Raw genomic sequence first — 22,026 nt, forward strand, 5'->3', positions numbered from 1 at the left:
AGTGGGGCATTGGTGCTTTTCTAGGTTGAGAATTTGGGGTTCCAGAGATGTCTTGCTTGAGACGCTGCTGCTTTTTGCTGGGGAGCTAGTGTCATGTGGTCGGGGGGGGCTTCACTTCTGGGCTCCAGAGCAAAGCAAGAAGTGTGCGGCTGGGATGCTGAGGGGGACAAACTGGAACCCTACCTGTGAACTTGCAACTCTCCCTAACTGGCACCACTGATTCCCTTTGCTTTATTTTTTTCTCCTAGCAGTAATCACTTTCTGATCTGCTAAAGTGTTGACTTATTTATTATGTGTTTGGCTACCTCCCTCTCTAGAAGGGAAGCTCTGAGGGCAGGGACTCTGATCTGTTTTATGCACCGAGTTTCCCCACACCCATTGATGGTGCTCGGCTCAGAATTTGTTGAATTAATGAAAGCACGTTTGAGTGGTTTAAATTAATGAACTCTTTTCATGTAATTCTTATTGCTTCTGGATTGACGTCTGCAGTGGCAACAATGTTTTCTGCGTGGTTAAGGATTCTCCCCTGCAGTGAGGTGGGGCTCTGAGGATTTGGCCAAGGCTGAGAGCTGCTGATGGATCATCACTAGGGGGAGCAGCGGGCGTGTTCTGCAGCTGCTTCGGGAGAGAAAGCACCAGGCGCGCCCGTGGCTGGAGATCCAGGAGACTGTCCAGGGACAGGCTGGGGATGTGGAGGGAACGAGAGCATCCTTTTTTCTTCCAAAGAAAGGCGACTCAAGGAACTTGTCAGAACTGTAGGACTTGGTTTGAAACGCTTGCAGTCTGGATTTGGGGGGTACTATCTCCCTCCTTCTATAATCTCAATTGTATTTTATCAGTTTTGAATGCTCTGCTGTTTAAATGAGATAGCCTGCTGTTAACCAGGAACTAAAATATATTCATGGTGGCAATTAACATTGATCACATGCTTATAATATGCCAGGCTCTGTGCTAAGTTCTTTCTGTGGTTGATCTAAATCTCTCCGCAATTGGACAGACAGGGTAGGTTCTAGAGTGCTCTCAGTGTCCCCACTTTACAGAGGCTGAGGCTAAGTCACAGAGGTGACTGCCCACGGTCACACAGCCAGTGGGGGCTGGGATGTGAGCTTGCTTCTCTCTGCAGCTGGAGCCAGGCTCTACCCAGTGCTCTGCTGTGGCGGTCTGCTGAATTCAAGGTGTGTGATTCTGAAGTGAGAGTTTCAGATTGCAATCAACTTTAGTTTATGACACTCTGGGAGTGTGCTGAGTGAGAAGGACATTTGTATTAGTTTCCTGGGGCTGCCTTAACAGATGACCACAAACTTGGTGGCTTAAAACAGCAGAAATTATTCTCTTACAGTTCTGGAAGCTAGAAGTCCAAAATCAAGGTGTGGGCAGGGCCGTCCCCCTCTGAAGGCTCTTGGGAGGATCCTTCCTTGCTCTGCCAGCTTCTGGTGGCCCCAGGCGTCCCGTGGCTTGTGGCTGCATCGCTCCAATCTCTTTCCCCCTCTTCACATGGCCTCTTCCTCTGTTTCTCCTCTTCTGTCTATGTCTTCTCTTCTTATAAGGATACTTGTCATTGGATTTAGGACCCACCCTGTTAATCCAGGATTATCTCCTCATTTTACAATCTTTAACTTAATTACATCTGCGAAGACCCTTTTCCCAAATAAGGTCACATTCACAGGTCTCTGGAGTTCCGATGGGGACATATCTTTTTAGGGACCACAGTTCAAACCACTACAGTATTCATTCATTCGTTTCCTCAATATTTGAATACCTAAAGGAGACAAAAGTCTAGGAAGGACAGGAACTAGTGTTTATTGACACCTACTGTGTGCCATGCAAGAATTATAATTAGAGCTAACGTTTATTGAATGCCTGCTATGTGCCAGGCACTTTCCATGTGTTAATGCATTTAATCCTCACAATATCCCTGGTAGTTATGTACTACTATTAATTTCCCCATTTCACGGATGAGAACACCGAGGCATGGGCAGAAATCGGGAAACTTGAGCAAGGTGATGGAGCCAGTAAGTGGTGGGGTCAGGGATGGCACCAGCGGCCTGGGCCCAGGAGCCTTGCTCCTCAGCCTGCTTGTCTCTGCTGTCCCATTCAGTCCTCACAGCTCCCCTTTTGGGTGGACATTCCTACATCCTCATTTTATGCGTGAGGAACCTGAGGCGTAGAGAGGTTTCGTGACTTGCCAGAGGTCACACGGCTCGCTGGTGAGAGCTTAGTCTCCAGTCCATAACTTCTTACTCCTCACACGGTGCTTTTTCCTCTGTGCCAAGTTGCTTTATATCAGATGGCTCTAGCTCTTCCATTGGGTAGTCAAGGTTGTGTCTGTGTTGCATTGCCTTACATACTGGCCTGCTGGCCAGAGCAATGGACAGTGGGCACACACACGTAGGTTGACCAAATAATGCCACAGATATTACATCAATAGACTACCCACAGGGGATTTTGTTGAAACCATCCTTGCTAAAGCAGTAGTGTTCTTTTCAGAACTTTTTGTGTGTACCTTATCTCAAATAGAATTTATTCCTAAATCCCATGATGATAAAGTAATCACTGTAGCTGAAACGATTGTGATTTTTGTCAATTAATGAAACTCTAGTGCTTGAGAAGTTTTCTCTGCAAAGGCCTGTATTAGTTTGCTAGGGCTGCTGTAACAAAGTACTATAAACTGGGGGACTTAACACGACAGAAATTTATTCACTCACAGTTTTGGAGGCCAGAAATCTGAAATCAAGGTGTCGTAGGACCTTGCTCTCTCTGAAGGCTCTAGGGGAGGATCCTTCCTTGCTTCTTCCAGCTTCAGGTGGCTACTGGCAGTCCTTGATGTTCCTTGGCCTGTGGCTGCATCACTCCCATCTCTGCCCCCATCTTCACATGGCCTTCTCCCTGTGTGTCTGTCTCTCTTCTCCTCTTAGAAGGTCACCAGTCATAAGGGCCCACCCTACGCCAGCGTGACCTCATCTTAATTAATTATACCTGTGACAACAACCCTATTTCCAATGAGGTCACATTCTCAGGTTCTAGGAAGGACATGGATTTGGAAGGGGGGGCGGTGGGCGATGCTATTCAACCAGTCCAGTGCCCTGGTGGGGCAGTTTCCCAACTGTTGGCTTTGTATCCAGAAACAGTTGAAGTGTATGGCCTGGGGCCAAAGCCTCCTCTTCCGCAAGCTTCTTTCTGCTTGGTTTGTGCTGGGGAATGCTGGGCGAGCCCGGGCCGGGGTGGGCTGGGGCTTACGCTGAGGTGCGCACATGGAGAGGCTGAGGTCCCTTGGAGATCTCAGCAAAGATGTCAAGTTCTGTGATTGTGGGGCTCCGAAAGAAGTCAGGGCTGGAGGAATACGTTGAAGTGTTAGCTGCATATGGGGGTGTTAATGTCGTAGGTGAGGACGCAGCTGCCGGGGGAGAGGATACAGACGGGAAGAGGCCAGGCCTTGGGAACTCCAGACTTTCATGGCAGCCAGGGCAAGGCAAGTCTGTAAGGAAGATAGAAACTGAGACGTCGTTGAGGAGGGCGGGAGGGGCAGCAGTATCAGATGCTGGTGAGAGGGATGGTGGGTCTGGGGGCCGGGAGAGCATTGGGGACCTTAGCAAGAGCTGTTTTGGTGGAGGGGTGGGGGCTGAGACCAGATAGGAGAGGCCTGAGGAGTGAGTGGGAGGCAAGGAGATCAGCCAACTCGGGAGGAAGCTTAGCTGCAGGGTTGGGGGTGGCTGGAGGGGCTGTAGGGTCAGGATTTTATTTTATTTCATTAAGGGGAGAGAAACATCAGCATAGATAAATTTCAATGGTAAGTGTCTGGTTGACTCTATAGGTCCTTGAACCCATAGCTCTCCGCTCCTCTGTGCTCAGGGGCACTGACAGGGGAGCAGGGCCTGGGCTGTGGGCTGCTCTCTCTGTGTCCCGAGTTCACCCACCGAGTTCGAGTTCAGCTGACCCGAGGCCGTGGAAGTGCTTAACCTTTCCCTGGGGCTCAGGCCAGCAAGGGAGAGATTTCCCTGGTCACGAGCCCCTGCAATTAATTGCTTATTCTTTCTCATTTTCAGATGGATGAGATCAAAGGGAAAGATCGTGTGATTCTAGCCTTGGAGAAGGAACTTGGTGTGCAGACTGGTCAGACCCAGAAGCTGCTGCTTCAGAAAGAGGCTCTGGATGAGCAGCTGGTCCAGGTCAAAGAGGCTGAGCGGTACCACAGCAGTCCAAAGAGGGAGCTCCCACCTGGGATAGGGGACATGGCGGAGCTCATGGGTATCCAGGTGAGGGGGACAGTGGCTCAAGCAAGCACTGGGGCCTCAGAGCTGACCACCCACCTGTCCTTCCTTCTACTGGTCCTTCTTCCAGACAGCTTGCCTGCCTTCCTGCCTTCCCTGCCCCGCCCTCCCACCTTCCTTCCATTCATCTGGCCGTCCGTCCTTCCTGCCCTTATCCCTTCCTCCCCAAATTTGCTGACGTTCACTGTGTGCTAGGCACTGGGAATATAGAGGTGAACAGCTGGCTGCTTTTGCCTCCAGTGGTCTTGGAGCTCAGTTGAAAAGGAAGAAATGAAGACATCGCTGCAGTGGATACAGTAAGAGCACAGAAAAGGACCCAGTGGAGACAGGCCCTGACTTACAGTCAGAGTCCTGCAAGATGAGTAGGAGCTTAGCCAGCAGACGGGGCATTTGGGGCAATAGCTTGGTACTTAGCAGGTACCAAGCAGCATTCATTCATTCATTCATTCATTCACTAAATGTTTGAGTGTCTATCATGTGTGCTGTGTGCACACACCAGATGAGGTGCTGCCCTTTCAGTGGTGAGTGAGGTGGACACAGTGCTTGCCCTTGAGGAGCGTCCTGGTACATCTGTGATGGGCCTTCATAAGAGATGCACAGTGGGCAGGGGCTTGAATGTGAAGGTCCCCAGAGACCACTTTCAGATGTTTGGGAGCCATTGGAGGGTTTGAAGTCACGTCACCTTTGAGATGACTGGCCAGGCGTGGGGTGCTGTCTGTGTTGCTTGACTTCAGGGAGCCCCAGCATGGCGTATGGTCTTCCTGATGAGGAGCTCACCTGTTATGGCCTGTGAATTTCCTAAGAAGGGTCTGTGGAGTGCTTTGAGTCATTTAAGCTGCTTCAAAGTACATTTGTGTCTTGACTCTTTTTTAGGATCAGCATATGGACGAGCGAGATGTGCGGCGATTTCAACTAAAAATTGCTGAACTGAATTCGGTGATACGGAAGCTGGAAGACAGAAATACCCTCTTGGCAGATGAGAGGAATGAACTGGTTGGTAATCAGCCCCCTAGAGACAGATGGTGCCTAGTAGGATGCAAGGAAGTGGCCCTGGGGCTGCAAAACATGCCTTAAACATAAAGTTAATGCAGAGACCTTCTGGTTTTCTCTGCTTTCTTTCTAATTTCTTTCTGATTAAAAATCTAACATACTAATTGAAGAAACCTGTTACTGCCCTTTGTTTCTGCAGGAATTTATCCTGAGCAAACGGTTGAAGTTCAGTGAGAAGTATGGAGAGGATGTTCATTGCAGTGTTGTGTATAATAGCAACCAAAAACAAAACAAAACAAAACAAAAACCCAGTTGTTCAACACTCAAGTACTAGGCAAAATAATTATGGAACGTATATACAGTGAACTGCAGGCTGTCATTAAGAATGATGATATAGATCATATTCAATTGCCGTGGAAATTTGTTCACAGTAAATTAAATGGTAAAAGCAGTTTACAGAAGAAAAATACATTGTCATCCTAGATATGAGAAGTTGTTTTAGGTGGTGTGACTATGGATAATTTGTATATTTTGCTTATCTCTTTACTTTCTTTTGCATAAAAGTTTACCTATTTCTAATTTAAAAAATAATGAACATGGACTTCTGGTTAAAAATAAATCTAGTAAAAATAGCAATTCTTTGACTGTTTAAATTTGCTGGGTAAACAGTTAAACTAATTTTTATGTAGTGGTAGTCAATACAGAAACTTCTTGACAAATGCATCATAATATTTCTATTTATTCTAAATTTTATTATGAAAGTAAGCATATCTATATAATATTGAAAAACATGGGACATGAAAAGTATTAATAAGTGCCATCTCGTCACAATTTTAACAGGATCAAAATCAATTCATTTCCTTCCAGTATTTTTAAAGGCATCTTTTTATATAGCTTTCGTCAGCCTGTACATCTGATATTATGTCTCCACTTTTCACTTAAGTATTCACGAGCTAAAAAATCCCTCCTGAGCTGCATAATAGTTTACTTGGTGGATTAGAAAAAAATACAGGCTGCCTGAAACAATTCACGCTACACTGCAGTGTGTAAAGTAAAAATTAAGATGCTGCACTTCCCTCTCAAAATCATGAGGTGTAACTTCTGTCAACAGCTTGAGGTGCTGCTTCCATGTTTTTAAGGCTTCTTTAAACATACTGACCCCCACCGAGAGGCTTTGTCGTTTTGTTGTTTTGTTTTGTGGTTACAGAATGGGCCCCGCCCCCCCCATGTCTTGTTCTGCTGCTTGATTAATCGAGGACAGCACTGCCCATCAGTGCACGGAGATGTCCCTGTGTCTTTTTCATGGCTGCATCATACTCTGCTGTGTGGACATACCATGGTCTATTCTGTCACTCCTCTACTGGGGGATACTTAGGCTGTTTCACGTTTCTTTGCTGCCGCAAATGATGCCACATAAAAGATACATTTCTGTCTTTACTCACTTTATTTCTATGGGGTAGATTTCCAGAAGTAGGATGTATGGGTCAAAGGTACATTTTATATTTTAATGACTACTGTCAGAGTGTTTTGTCTTAACTTTCTCAGCCTGGTGACTAAAAGCAAGGGTCTGGGTCAGTCCCCTGTGTTTGACTCTTGGTTCTAGCACTTTCTGTGTGGCCATGAGCATATCACCCCACCTCTCTGTGGTCAGGTTCTTTGTCTATGACATGGGGTTGGGGATGGGGATGGGGATGGGGTTGGGGCCCCCTTCTAGGGTTGTGGTGAGGGCTGGATGAGAGAGAATATCTGGAAGGGCTTAACACCATTTTGGACACATGGTGAGTACTTGATACCTGCAGTGGCTATTCCTGTCGTTGTCGTGACAGTGATGGATATTTAAATTGTTTATAATTCTCGTCCATTAAAATAACCCTGTGAAGATTATCACTGCGCATTTAATTCTCACAACAAGTCTAGAGGCAGATGCTACTATATTCCCATCTCATAGATGAGGAAACTGAGGCTAAGAACTCGGCCCTGGTCAAACAGCTAGAAAGTGAATGTGTCACTGAGGACACTGTACTCAGAAGGAAAAAGAGTGGGTGCCTCTAATTGTGCAGCCTCTGCAGTCCCTGCTCCCTGTCCCCCTACTGCTGTCATTTCTCACTGTCCCCCACACAGCAGTCAGAGTGATAGATTGTTCTAGAAGGCTGACCTGACTGCAGAGTGCTCCTGCTTCAAAGCCCTCAGGGGCTGAGGGTGGAAGTGAAATGACAGAGCTCTCCGGCTCCCTCAGTCAGGCCTCCCCATGCCTGCCCCTTCTCTGCCCATCGCCCCACACCCTGTGTTTTCACTGGCCTGAGGGAGGCTGCATGAACACACCATGTTCTTGCCTGTTCTGAGCCTCGGGACGTGTAGTTCCGCTGCCTGGAGTGTCCACTGCACTTGTCTCACGGTGTTCTCACCTCCGTCACTGTCTTTTCCCTCCTCCCCGTCTGTTGGCTGGGCACCCCGTCCTGTCATCCCTTAGACCCAGCCCCCAGCACAGGACACAGGTGCCAGATAGACTCCCCAGATGCTGATCACACGGAGAGACTGGAAGGACACCCCGCACAGTAGGAACTGTGCTCAGAGGACTCGGGGAGCGCCTCCATGGCTGGATGCTGCCATATTTGTCTGCGTACCCCCAGCACTGAGCCTGGCATGTGTGGGGCCCAGGGGTTATCTGTTGTCTGAAGAGTGTTGAGCTCTCTGCTCATCTGTACTTGGGGAGGAATGCTGGCCAGGAGGGGCTAGGTAGTTGGATTGACCTTAATGCATGTGACTCATGACCTCTGGGGGTTATGCCAGAGGTAAAGGAAACGTGGACTAGTGGACACAGCACAGGCTACTTGCCAGTGGGGTGACCTAAGGCAAATCTGTGGGCCTCCCGCATTGGGCTGCAGCCCCCTCCTGTCGCCTTAGCCAGGGCCCTCTGAGGCTCAGGTGGGATCCGCATTTGGAAGCCAGGTGTCTGTGGGCTCTTCTTGGTGTGCGCACTGCCCAGGAAACGTGGTCCATTAGGAGCTCCGGTCCCAAGGAGGGCCCAGGTTGGATCTCTGCTGGCCTCTGGGGTGTGACGTCAGCCATCCACTGGGTCTTATAGCCACCTGACCTTCTGTCTTTCCAACCGTAGCTCAAACGCTCCCGTGAGACGGAGGTCCAGCTAAAGCCCCTTGTGGAGAAGAACAAGCGAATGAACAAGAAGAATGAGGATTTGCTGCAGAGCATCCAGAGGATGGAGGAGAAAATCAAGAACCTCACGAGGGAGAACGTGGAAATGGTAAGTCATCGGCCACTTGGGACCAGCCCCCGAATTCTAATCTGTATCTGGCATTCTCCAGCCCCTGACCCTCACGGTGCGCACTCCTCAGGGGCCCCCTCCCACCACCTCCACCTGGAAGCCTCACGAGCAGTATCAGGCTACACTCACCTCTCCTGCTCTCCACTTCTCCAGAATTTACAGTGCTGCGGGCGCCTGTGCCTGGAGGGAGACACCCCAACTCTGCTCTCTGCTACCCTGTGTCCTTAGACATCTCTCGTTCTCTCTGTGCCTCAGTTTCTTCATCCACAAAATGGGAATGAAAATATCAATGTTGCAGGGTTATTAAGAGGATGGAATGATGGCATAGAAAGGCCTCACAGAACACCTGGCTCATTATGGAAGCTTAGTATACGAAAGCAATTAGGATTTTTGCTCTAAGTGCTTTGCATAAGGGATTTTTATTTGCTCCAACAAGAATGATTGGTCTTTGTGGTCAGGGTGGTGTCTTGTAGCTGATGGTTTATAGAATACTCTTAGATTCATTGTCCAAAGGAGTGTAAGTCACCCCCATTTGACAGCTGAGAAGACTGAGGCTCTGAGAGGTGGAACCCCTTCTCCCGGTACCCTAACAGGTCCAGGGGTGAGTGTGTGTAATCGCTGTGCCTGGTGCACTCTCCTCCCCCAGCTTCTCGTCCAGCTTTCAGGGCTCGGTTCGGACGTCCACCTCCGCCCACAATGCCTGCCCAGCCCTTTCCCTCTGCAGTAGGGCCTGTCAGCCGAGCCTCAGGCTTGGTTCTGGTCTTCAGCTGTCCACTCCTCCAGCTTGGAGACTAGAGGGCTGTCATCCTTCTATCCATCCTTCCTCCCCGTATCCCTGAGCCCACACTGCGTGCCCTGACGCACACGGTGGGTCCTTCACAAACGCCGTGGGCAAGCGGCCCTGCAGTGCTCTCTCCCCCTCTGGCTGCAGAAGGAAAAGCTGTCGGCCCAGGCATCTCTGAAGCGGCACACTTCCTTGAACGACCTCAGCCTGACGCGGGACGAGCAGGAGATCGAGTTCCTGCGGCTGCAGGTGCTGGAGCAGCAGCATGTCATCGACGATCTCTCGCTGGTACGTCTGTGCTCGGTGCCAGCCCTCGCTTGGTGTGACGCCAAGTGACAGGGGTCAGGAATGGCGTCGGGGCTTCAGGGCGATGCTGCTGAAGCCGGTGGGGCTCGCCGAGCTCATCCCGGGAGCAGTTTCCTGGCTGCTCTTTTCCTCAGATCTTCTCCCCGGTTTGCTGCCCTTGGGAAGCAGCATCAGTTTAAGAGTGAGTCTCCTGGCCTCTACAGAGTGGGCGCGATCTGTCCCTGAGAAGGCTGATTTCTATTTTAGCTTAGTTGTTACAGACCGGGAGCTTGGAAGCCTGAACCTCCTAATCAGACCAGAGTTTGAAGGACTGTGTGTATCTGTATAAGATGAAGGGGGGGGGGTGAGTGTGTCTTAAGTAGGTGAAGTGTTATATCCAGAGAATTCTGCAGCTCTCTGTGGCAGGAGCTTAAGTGCCCATAGGGAGCGTCTGCAGTGGGCTTTAGACGGATCCGAGAAGTAAAATGTGTTCTGCTGTTCTGCTTACCCAAGAGGGAATGTGATGGTTTCGTTCGTGTGTCTTCACAGAGTAGAAAAGCCAGTGATCAAAGTTCTAGAAAAGTCTTTGAGCATAATTGTCAAGTTCACTTCGCTTGTGTATCTCTTTAACTCTCTCCTTCCTTCCTTCTTTAGTTCCTTCAACCCACCCACACATCCCTCCATTCTCCCTTTCGTCCCTCCATGCATCTTCCCATCCATCCATCCATCCTCCCGTCTTCCCATCCTCCCCTCCTTCCCTCCATCCTTCTTTCCGTCCAGTCCTCCATCCTTCCATGCCTCCATTTCTGCATCCCTCCCTCCCTCCATTCCTCTTTCCCATCCTCCTCCTTCCTTTTATCCCTCCTTCCATCCATCCCTCCATCCCTCCTTCCCTCCTCCCCTCCTTCCTTTCACCCCTTCTTCCTTCCCCCATGCATCCATCCATTCATCTTTGCTTCATTACACAAGACTTAACACAACATAAGATGAAAAAATACATTCAATAAAATGATGATAAAATTGAAAGAGGAATAATAAACAGATAAGACTAGAGAAAATAAAGATAGCATCAGTCAAGATCAGGAGGGCCAGATGGGTAGGCCATAAGGGCTAAGCACCTGATTTGTCTCTGGCAGCCGAAGGGGAAAGGCAGCCTTGATTAGGAAGGAGAGAATTGATGGATTTTGTCTGGGGTGGAATGCTGCTACTCCTGCTACTGTTCTGCAGGTGCCAATTTTACCGACAAAAGGTACCCACAGTCTCTTGTTTCCTTCTTAAGACAACACTGCAGGGCAGGTTCTAGCCCCATATAGCAAAGGAAGAAGCTGAGAATCAGAGAAATAAAGCCTGTCCCCTGGCCCGGAGGAGACCCCACGGGGATTCGGCCCCAGCTCTGTCTGAGCGCAAAGCTGCAGCTTCCTCCCTCTCTGCTGCGGTCTCTGATGGAGCAGCCGTCTAATCCACACTGCCTCATGCTTTACAGCTTCCAGCCCCCAAGCCGACAGGCTGGAGTTTTCTGGCACTGGCAAATTTTGGCATTTCTTTCTGGGACAATCTAAGTCCAGTTAAGGACTTGGTAAATGGTGTCACTCTGTAGCTCTCCATTCTGAGAAGCAGCCATCGCTTGGCTGCTGAGAACCTGGTCTGACCCACGCCCGGTGCAGGCAGGCAGGCAGCATTGTAAGTCGCATCCTTTGGGATCCGGTTTGGTTGGTGTGATGTGAGGCTGGTTGAAAATGCCAACAGCTGTGTTTCCTTCTAGGAGCGAGAACGGCTCTTGCGCTCCAAAAGACAACGCGGGAAAAGCCTGAAGCCGCCCAAGGTGAGCCTGTGATGGTGCAGCTGCCCTGCTTTGTCGCTGAGCCGAGACCTGCAGGGCAGATGGGCCAGGGAGAGAGGGGCAAGCAATCCACAGAGGGGCCGTAAAGGCAGAGACACTCACATCTCTGCCTGTTTGATGGTGAAACAGTTATTGCTGTCTCTCAAAGCAACGTGAGTTATAGCCATGGACCTGGGTACTGTAATTTATTCATGGAAAGCTTACGGATGAATGCTGTATTAGGTCTCAGGGGCTGCTCACCCAAAATTAAAGACATAAATACTTAGACCTTCTGAAGGATTTAAAAGACACTCAGGCTTGGTTTACATCATCTTATATCCTATTCTGAAGAATCAGGAGCTTTGCGCTTTTTTGGAATGATGCAGAACTGTGTTCTTTTTGGAAGATGTAGTTTTACAGTGACAGTGTCCAAATGTCCTGGCGGAGAGAGCAGAGCTGTGTGCAGAAAACACAGACGCCCACAGGGACTGAGCTGGAATGTAAAAGAGTAAATTGGGACAGATATAAAAAAAAAAGACCTAGTTTGCATTTAAATCCATAAATGGTTTATCTTTTGATAGAGATACAGTTATAGAGAAATATTTCTCTTCTCTAAAGAAAACAGCAGTGCAGCTGTGATGCTGAATGGCCTCACATATATGGCTTTAGTGTCAGAGTGGCTGTAGGGAGTGATGGGGACTGTGGCAGACTGGGCCTCCATTGCTATAATGAAGTGAGCCAGGTGGTGTCAGATATTCCAGTCTTTCAAAAGAAATGGGGATCCTTATGCGTTATTTCCTAGGGCTTCCATAACAAAGTACCACAAACTGGCTGGCTTAGAACAGCAGAAATTTATTGTCTCTATTTCGGAGTCTATAAACCTAAAATCAAGGTGTGGCAGGGCTGTGCTCCCTCTGTAGGGGAGTCCCTGCCTCTTCCTAGCTTCGGGTGATTTGCTGGCAGTCTTTGGCTTTCCTTGGCTTGCAGCTGCATCACTCCAACCTCCCCTTTCATCGTCTCATGCCATTCTCCCTGTGTGCCTGTGTCTTCACATGGCCGCCGTCTTATGAGGACACCAAGCCTATTGGATCAGGGGTCCACCCGACTCCAGTGTGACCTCATGTTAACTAATTACTTCAGCAATGACCGTACTTGCAAGTAAGGTCACGTTCTGAGGGACTGGGGGTTAGGACCTCAACATATCTTTCTTGGGAGACCCAAATCAACTCATAAGACCTTACTTTATGTAAAATCTGAGGATTTTAAATGTTGATGCAAATGTTTATAATACACACTGTGGGCCAGATAAAGTGTATCTAGTGCCACAGTCAGGGTAACGTCATCCAGTCTGTGCTCGTCGATGGTTTGCTGTGTCCCGGACACTTGGATGAGTGGTTCTTCACACCATCTCATTTAATCCTCACAGCAGCCCTGCGAGGTTGGGGTTAAGTTTTCCATTTTACAGTTTCAGGAAGCGTATAGATATTAAATACAGAAATAAAGAGACAAAGTAAATTGACAAGACTGAAAATCAAACTAAAGTCTGGGGCTCTGAGGCCCAAGCTGTGGCATCAAGTCAAGTTGGATGAGGTGCAGATCTCTACGCACTAACATAAGAAACTCAGAGATGGGAACTGGTTTATTTGTAAAGATATATTTTTATTGTGGAAGTCGTACAACCACACTGAGGACTACCTGGGAAATAAAAAGAGACACGACACCCACAGGACCTCCCCGACGCTTTCGGCGTTGGCATTTTAATGTGACCCTCCAGTCCTCACTCTGCTCTTTCTTTTGGAATGTAACTGTAACTATAGAAGGCACTTTTGCACCATTTTTTAAATTGATGTTTTAATAGTTTATAACATTGTGAAATTTTTGGTTGTACATTTTTGTTTGTCCATGACCAAATATACATGTCTCCCTTCACCCCTTGTGCCCACCCCCTACCCGCATTGCCCCTGGTAACCACAATACAGTTTTCTCTGTCCGTGTTGCACCCTGTTTTTTTACTTAACATTATACTGTAAAGCATTTATCCAGGTCATCATAAGTATAAATATTTATGGCTACATAATCCATTGAGTAGATGGGCCATCAGGTTGTTCACCATTCTGCGTCTGTCGGGCGTGTTTGCTTCCAGCCCCTCGTGGTTATGCGTAATGCCGCAATAAGTGTGTTTATGCTTACACAGACAGCCCTTTCCCGGCGAGTTCTGTTTTGCTCCCTGAGTGTCGAGCATTTCCTTAAGTGACTACCCTTTCCCTATTGTTGGACTTTCTGCTTCCGTAAATGTCCCCACAACAAACTCCTTTTGTTCAGAAAGCTGTGTCCGCTGTCTGGATACTTCCCACGGATAGATTCCCAGCAGTCGAAATGTGGCTCAGACGGTGTGAGGGCTTTGATCAAGAACACGTGCCCCCCTTCCCTCCCCACCTTACAGAAGAGTTGCATCATTTCTCACAGCTGCCAGTAGTGTATGTGAACGCCATTTTCACTGTGGGACAGACGTTTAAAAAGCAACAATCTCCAGCTATTCAATGTGTCCCATTAACTGGATGTGCGGTGGCATTATACACCCCATAAAGCTTCCGAGTAGGGTTTTTGGGAAACCCAATGTGGAGTCATGAGTATATTTTTCAAAACTGTATCAGAATGCTTGCAATAAGAAAAGATGATGTTTTCCCTTTTCCTATTTCTGACTGTTTATGGGAAGAGAACTTTACGAAGGCCTAGAATTGACTTACGACTTGCTAGGCTTGTACATCCAGCACGGTGAGGCTGTGTCCTGCTCACCGTGTCCTGTAGCTGCCTGCACAAAGCAAGTGTCTCTAAATAGCTGTTGACTGAATAAGTGAATTACCTACTGGAAAAATGAATTTGCATGACACTGGATTGTCCTGTTCTGTCACTTTAATTAAAATAGTTCAGTGCCACTCTAAGGCCAAGTATGGGAATCTCCATGGGAGTTTTTCTGAGCTGGTTCAGGGTCTTTCCCACTTACTGTTTCTGTGACCCACCAATATCTTTTATTTTTCTCAAGATTCAGCATAGATCGGTTTCCCCCCATGTTCCTATAATCCCAGTGTTGTCCGTCGCAGGATGGAATGAGTATTTGGATCCATCAGTGGCCTGAGCAGGGTTTTCGGTCCCCCAGGGCTGCCTGTCAGGCCTGGGTGTCTTCCCTTTCTTCTCCCACACAGGCCACAGGGGTTCAGTAGTTTCTTTTTCCCCTTAAATCCCTCCGTTGCTCCCTGTCCCTTATGCATCCATGTGCTTTACCACTTTGCCCAGGTCTTTGCTCAACAGAATATAGTGGTGGATGCATTGTAGGTTCCAGAATTTTCCAGAAGTCTGACAGCCCATCCCTGCTCTCCAGCCCTGACTCTCTTTTGGAAGGGCTGTTACAAGCCTCCCTGGACTGTGCCCCGGAGGGGCTCCTCCAATTCCACACCCTCCCCCCAGTTTGTGAAGATGTGGTTAGGGCAGGGCAGTGATGTCAACTCTTGTCTTCCAGGGGGGCTTCACATCCTTGAGGGATGCTGATTCTGTCTCACTGGGCTCCTGGGGACAAGACTGGTGTTGGCTGTCTCTGCCTCAGGCAGCTGCTAGTTGAGCCCCCACTGAGGGGCTGCAGGAGAAGGGCCCTGAGCAGTTGGTTCTTGGGCCATGTCTGGGGAAGGGGGCTTGTTCTGCAGAAGGTCTAGCATCAAGGCCTAACTCTAAACAGAGCCTCCGCCATGGCACTGGTGGTAAATTGAGTTGTGGCCATTGAAAAATACTCTCTACAAGCATAGGGGGTTCTCTTAGTAGAGAGCTGGGCAAAGGAACAATGGCTAAAATTAGTACAGTTTGCTCACGCGCCTTGGTTGAAAGTGGGGCTGGGACTCTTGGATGAGGCAGAGTGGGGGTCAGATCCAGCCGCTAGAGGTGTGGCACTGGACTCTGGGACCCTTAGTTTCCTGGTTCTTACAACAGCATCACGTCCAGGAGGGTAAATTAAGCTTCTAGCTTTATGCCTGACATGTAGTTGGGGAATCAATAAATGATGGTTTCTCTTTCTCCCTTCATTTAAAGCAATAGGTTTCTGTTGGAGGGCCTGTTAAATGCAGATTCCCAGGCCCTGCCCTCCCTCCATTCTAATTCATGTCCCGTGCTTTTAGAGAGAGAGTCTCAGATAACAGTGAGGTGCCATCTCGATGCCCTTTAGGGAGGACTGTCCTTTGGGAAGAATCCTGGGAGTCATCCTAGGAAACGTTAAACCACCATTGGAAGAGCAGGCCCTTCCTCAGGCCAGTGTGGGTGCCATGACCCCTCTTCCCCAGGGCACCCTGGGTCTGCTGCCACCAGGAGGCGGCCAATGCCTGAGGGGCTTCTGGAAGGTCACTGCTGGTCAGTGGCTCCAGAGGCATTCTGATAGGACATTAGGGCCTCTCCAAACTTGACCCTGCACCCCCAAGGCCAAGCCTGCTGCCTGGCAGAGGGCAGGACCAGGGCGCCAGCGTGCAGTACCTTTGCCTGGCTGGGACGCCCGAGCGTTGTTCATTACTTGCACACATTTTCCATTTTTAAGTAGCCAAAAGAATCTTTTTTTCCCTTTGTAGATGTTTCCACTTGACTTTGTTCCTGGACAGTCCTTGCCCACGGCTCTGTCCTCAGCCCATGAGCGTGGTGAGGGCTGGATCATGCCTCATTTGTCCCGCTATGCGCAGCTCCCAGTGCAGCGCTCCCGCCCCATGGGGCTCAAGCACATCGACTGAGTGAACTATCCGTCGCTTCACGTCTCACCTGTCTGCAGGGCTCCCTGCGGTTGGCATGCAGCTGGGGGCTTTTGCCAGGGGTTTCTTTCCCTGAAGGGGGCAAGGGCTTGTTCCCTCCGGGCTGGGCAGTGACCTTGTCACCTGTTCCCTCCTCCACAACAGTTGCCATGATTCATGTCTTACAATTTAATCAAAGAGAGAGAGGAAGCTGGTGGCAGGACCTTGGGCCCACCTGGCCAGGGGTGTGGCCGAGCCCCACATCAGAAGCACAGGAGGCCCCTCTGGGGGAGGCTCTGTGTCCTGCCTGCTGGGTTTGTGGGGCCTTTTGGTAAAGGACTTGGGAAGATTTGGATGCTGGAGATAGGACACGGGGACAATTATAAACATGCAGAGCCTGTGTCCTGGGCCATGCCCGGGCGGGTAAGCCGCATAGCCAGGCACAGTCTGCACTGTCCCAACCTGGGACAGCATTGCAGGTTGCTGGGCAATGGGGAGGAGGCAGCAGAGCTAGGGGCCTGACCTGGCCACAGAGCCTGCCCAGGGCACCTCTTATCCTGCATGGCAGTGACCACAGGGACATCCAGGCCATGCTTGAAGACTTTGGGATAGAGAGGAAGTCATGGTGGTTCTCGGCGATGAATTCAAGCAGGGCAGGAAACCACCATGCCGGGAATGGACATGGGGCAAGAGCCTCGGGCTCAGGAGAGGAACTGGGGGGCTGGTCTGCAGGCTCCTGGGCCTCCTGCCTGGCGTTAGGAGGGGACTCCAGACCCAGTGGGGAGCGGAGGGGGCACAAGCTCCCTGATTCCAGCCCATTCCCTCCAGGCCATGCTTTCTCCTCTGTCTCTACCGCCTTCCTTCAGGCCCTCATCCGATCGTTGCAACAGCTCCCTGGCTGCTCCCCCTGCTTCCAGCATCTTCCCTCCCCTCAAAAGCTGCCAGAAGGATCTTTCTGAGGCACAAGTCTGACCCTGCCACCTTCTTCCTAAAAATCCTCTACTGGCTCCCCATTTCCCTGGGGGATGACGTTGGGGCTCCTTGGCGAGGCCCTCAAGGCCTTCCGGGATCCAGCCCGCTCAGCTCCTGCTTTATTCTTCCCTGCACACCCTGGCTCCAGTCCCTCGGCTTGCCGTGCTGCCTCAACCCCAGACCCTGCTGGAGCCAACGCCCTTGACCTCCTCTGCTCGCCGCCTCCTGCTCCTTCAAGATTCAGCTTAGCTGTCCCTGTTTCCTTCCAGCCTTCGCCCCTCCCACGGGGTTAGACAGCGTTTCCCTGGATTTCCTCAGCCCTCTGCTCCTTCTGTCCAAGTGTGTGGTGCAGCGTCTTACTGTCAGTCTCCACGTCGGCTCCCTCTGGGGCTCAGTGAGGGGAAGAGCTCAGATGATGCCAGTGGTTGAATGAGGGGTGATGGGGGCCATGGGGAGCTGGGTTTGGGGGCCACATGGTCTGCCCAGCACCCTAGGGAATGGGGTGGGAGCCCAGCACTTCTGGCTTATGCCCGGAGTCTCCAGTCTGGCTCCCTGGGTCAGGTGCTGAGAAAAAGCAAAGGTCATTGCAGTCAGACATCCGTCCCCATCTGAAGTGGCTGTAGCCGCTCCTGCTCACAGTGGGCTCAGCCGTGAAGGCCAAGGCAGTGCAGCTCTCAGTCTCTTCCATCCCCCCATGCTTCTAGCCATCATCTGTGGAGCACTGGCCTCGGGCATGGCGAAATTTAGGTGACAGAGCACAGGGAGGTGTCACCACCCTTAAGGAGCTTCCAGCAGAGGTGGGAGTCTGAGTAGATCCAGGAGCCAACCCGACTGGACATGTCTCATGGTTTCTGCAGAGCCACGAATCCTTGAAGTTCAGGCAGCTGTTGCAGCTGGTAACACTGGCCGTGGAAAGGCTGTCCTTGGTTTTTCTTGAGCGCGCAGGTGCAGAGCAGCTCAGAGAGAAATCAGCCTTTAGACTTGTCCCAGAACTCAACAGTTTGCAGATAGCTCGATTTCTAGGATTACCTTACCCTCCCCCCATTAGGCAAGATTCTTTCTATTGTTAGTGTCAAATACTCAAAGTCATTTAAGCAAAGACAAGAAGTGATATAACTGAGAAATCTAGAGGCGGCTGACTATAGGCATGGCTGGATCTGGTTGCTCACGTGGTGTTGCCGGGAACCTGTCTCTCTCTGCCTTTCATCTCTGCTTTCCTCTGGGTGGGCCTCTTTCTCAAGCTGCCTCTCCCCGTGTGGTGGCCCAGACGGCTTGAACAGCTTCAGGCTGCCATTACACTTGCCTAGCAAGCTCTGTGGTGGGAGGGCATCTCTCTTCAGTGGTACCAGCCAAAGTCCCAGGGCTGGTGCTCCTTGGCTCAGCTTGGTCACAGGCCCATCCCTGCACCAGTGCCCACTCTGGCTGGGTGGCAGCTCATTTGGAAGCATGACTTGAAGATTTAGTCAGCACTAAATCTCATAGCATGATATGGTTACACAGCTCGTGTCATGGGTGCTTTAAAAGGAAGAGTATCAAGCATTGTTGAAGTTGAGAGATATATATGACCTTGGCTGTATATGTTTTTTCTTTTGTGAATTGTCTTTTAATGTTGCTTTACTATATTTTAATTTTTTATGGTAAAATCTGTCCATTTTTTCCCACTATGAGGGCTTTTACTTTTGATGTTAAGCCTAGAGAAGCTTCTCCAAGGAATACAAGACTCTCGTAGGTGCCCCACCTGGGCGGGGGGACTGAAGTCGGCTCTAGTTGGGATTTTCAGTTGGTTGATGGTTTGGTTCCGTCTGCATCAACGGTAAATGCTGCAGGCAGGGTTGCGGAGTTTAGTAGTCCCGGTGCATGTGAGGTGGTCGGGGATCAGCAGAGAAATTTCCCAGGCACGCAAGGCGGGAGGCGCCTCCTCGTTTTGGCTCTGGTCCTGGAGGAGGCTCTTGCCTCATCACCATTGCTAGTGCTGTTCCCGGGGGCCCTTGCAATCATCCAGGGACCCGGGGCCTGTGGAATGGCATTGGCAACAGGGCTCATCAGGGAGCCTGGGGTCCGGGGAGGAAAGCCCCCAGAGAATCAACCAGCACGGAAACCGTCCTGGGTGACTGATGCACCTGGCCCAGCCCCTGGAAACGGCTCCTCTCAGCTGTGGATCTGCCCTAGAGCCGGCGTCCCGGTTCATAAAGGCGTGCCTTCTGAGTGCCCCTGCTCTCAGAACTCCGCTGGAGACGAGTCACAGGCAGCCTCCGAGACAGAGGGCCCAGTGTGGGGAGGAGAGGAGGATGCTTTGGGAAGGAATTGGTGCTTCCTCCTAGGATGCCAGAGGGGCCTGGAAATTGATGCCAGTGACGTGGCTTTTGGCTCCCCTGGCACACACGGCTAGTGGGTTCTGCGGCCCCTCCCGGCGATGGAGTATATCCTCTTCGTGCTCTATTTCTCCTTCTTCCTCTGTCTCTGTGCCCTGGTCTGTCTGTACTTTTCTGGCTGCCAGGAGATGACCTACAAGCATGAAGGTAAGCGGCTGGCTTTGGGAGATTGTTCTGTGAATGTAAGTGACTGGGAGGCCCCTTCCTGTGGCAGCGGTTGGTGGGAATGACACAGAGACGAGGAGAGGGGAGGCTGGGAGAGGCTGGGGTCGGCTGAGGGGTTGGCTATATGGGAGGCGCTGGTCTTTTCCTCTTGGTCCCATTGATCTGCTAAGCATGAGCACCTGTGTATATTCAAAGTGTAAACAGAGAAGAAATGCTTATCTTTCAGTCATTTTTACCCAAACTGCATTTTAAAAATTTGGATTAGTTTGTAAAAAGGTGTCATCAAGGCAAGACTTTGGTGGGAAAGTAAATGGAAGTCTGGAGGAGTGAACCCCTTCTCTACAGGAGATGTGCTTGGAATGAGCGAACACAGAAATTTATGCCCCTGAAGTATCTTTCCTTAGGAAATGCCCAGGGAATTTGAGAATGATGGACACTCGGAGAACTCAACCGTTTCTTTCGTGCTTGACTTTTTTTAAAAGCCCATGATGGGCTGGGCATTAGAGGAAACCATGTTTTTTAGGTAATTCTCCTCTTATTCCTTGGAGGCAGGTGTTATTTTGTATATATTTTGAAAATGCAGTATAAGGCAGTAATTGCATTGTCTTCGAAGAATGCAGCCTCCAGATTTTCACTTTAAGCATTAAAATGTCTTTGTCTATTTTGTTTTTTATTAATAAAGGCATAAATATATGTATTACATTTTAGCTTGCCATATAATAACAATTACTTAAAAAATACTAACCCTTAGAGGAAACAAACTAACCCAACCCATATGTTACACAAGGTGGGGGGTGGGGCCATAGTCATCTCGCTGCTGCTGTGGAAATGTGTGTGCTCTGTGTTTGTGTATTTTCTCCTCTGCTGTTATAGGACTATAATGTGAATGCCCTTTTGTGTTTGATCTCTGCCCTCAGAGGTGCTTGCTACTTCCCTCCCTGCAGCGTGCTTCCTGGAGTCTTGGTCTCTGGAGCCGCATTATAGTTCAGGGGGCTCCAGTTGGGTCTGTCTGGGGAGAGGCTGTTTACAAAGGCAGCTCTACTTTAAACACAGTCCGCACTGTCTGTCGTTAATGCCCTGTATTAGGGCTTGGTAATTGAGTATGTAACTAGCAGTCCCGCAAGGCCTCAAAAGCAGTCATCCTGGGTGATGGGACTGAGGCATTAGCCCCCAGAACGGTCCATGATCACAGCTCTGTGTTGGTCCTGATCGTTTGGAGAGTGTGGTTTGGTGGTTCTGTGGCTCCGTGAGTGTGCCAGGCAGGGCCCTCCCTGCATTGCCACTCGCTGCCTGTCGGCACAACAGCAGACACAGACCTGTCCCCAGAGGCCCCGCAACTAGCGATGTTTACAAGAAATCAGGTGGATGGAGTGGCTGCCCAGAAAAATGAGGAGCCTGGAGCTCAGGGGCGGTGAACCAGGTGCGTGCAGAGGAGCTTCCAGTGCTGCAGACGCGTCCCTCCTGCAGGTGCCATTGTTACCATCGGGATGTCGTGGCCACTGCTCCCTAGAGACTGTCTGGAGAGTTTTTGATACTGAACTCAGGTGGGGTTCTCATCTTGGGGGGAGATCTGAGTATTTGATTGTCTCCAACCTCTACTTGGAGAGAAGCAATCATTTGAAATCAACGGAGCCTACCAGGGCCTCACATTCCTACCTGTTAGACTCAGCTGGGGGGCACCCAGGGGGTCACCCAGCTGATGCTGGCTGCATGAAGGAAGGGAGGGATGCCGTGTGCAAACCTGGACTGTTTGTGGGTAAACAAGTTAGTGTGGCTTCGAGTTCATTAACAGAGACACGTTTGTGAATACTCATTCAACAACCAGTATTTATTTCTTGAGTGTGCCAGGCCCTGCACCACAGCGAGGAGCAGAAGCGCCCAAATCCCTGCCCTCATGGGGTTACATTCTGGGAGGGAGAGGGTCAATCAATATACAAGCAGAACCGCTCTGTCAGGTGGTGCTGAGTGCTCCGGAGAGAAATGAAGGGAGGAGGACAGAGAGGCTCACTGGGGATGGTTACAGGACTTGGGCATGGAGGTCAGGGAAGCCTTTTTTGATAAGGTTGCATTTGTGCAAAGACTCAGGAAAGTGAGGGAGAGGGCCATGTGGGCTCCAGGGACGAGTGTCTATGCAGTGCAGAGGCCCCGCGACAGCACGGGAAATGGCAGGAGTGCGCTCGGCAGCGTGGCTGGAGCGCAGTGGTGGAGCAGGGAGGAGGCAGGTCATGCGGGCCTGTGGGCCACGGGGTGGGTGTGGGCTTTTACTCAGCTGTGGTGGAGAGCCATTGGGTTTTGAGCAAAGGACCAACACGACATGACTTTCATTTCAAA

At 50.2% G+C, this 22,026-nt stretch overlaps 1 protein-coding gene across 3 annotated transcripts in view; it reads left to right on the forward strand.

Moving 5' to 3' along the window:
- The window catches only part of JAKMIP1 (janus kinase and microtubule interacting protein 1), a 128,848-nt gene that overhangs the window by 96,651 nt on the left and 10,171 nt on the right, over window positions 1–22,026 (forward strand). For all 3 annotated transcript variants that reach the window (XM_058546697.1, XM_058546698.1, XM_058546700.1), the window contains exons 4-8: window positions 4,044–4,253; window positions 5,142–5,261; window positions 8,374–8,520; window positions 9,473–9,613; window positions 11,373–11,432. In XM_058546697.1, the coding sequence (XP_058402680.1) occupies window positions 4,044–4,253; window positions 5,142–5,261; window positions 8,374–8,520; window positions 9,473–9,613; window positions 11,373–11,432 (678 nt within the window). The remainder of the gene's footprint in view (window positions 1–4,043; window positions 4,254–5,141; window positions 5,262–8,373; window positions 8,521–9,472; window positions 9,614–11,372; window positions 11,433–22,026) is intronic.

This window comes from Diceros bicornis, chromosome 8 (assembly GCF_020826845.1).
Source record: "Diceros bicornis minor isolate mBicDic1 chromosome 8, mDicBic1.mat.cur, whole genome shotgun sequence".
NCBI classification, from domain to species: domain Eukaryota; kingdom Metazoa; phylum Chordata; class Mammalia; order Perissodactyla; family Rhinocerotidae; genus Diceros; species Diceros bicornis.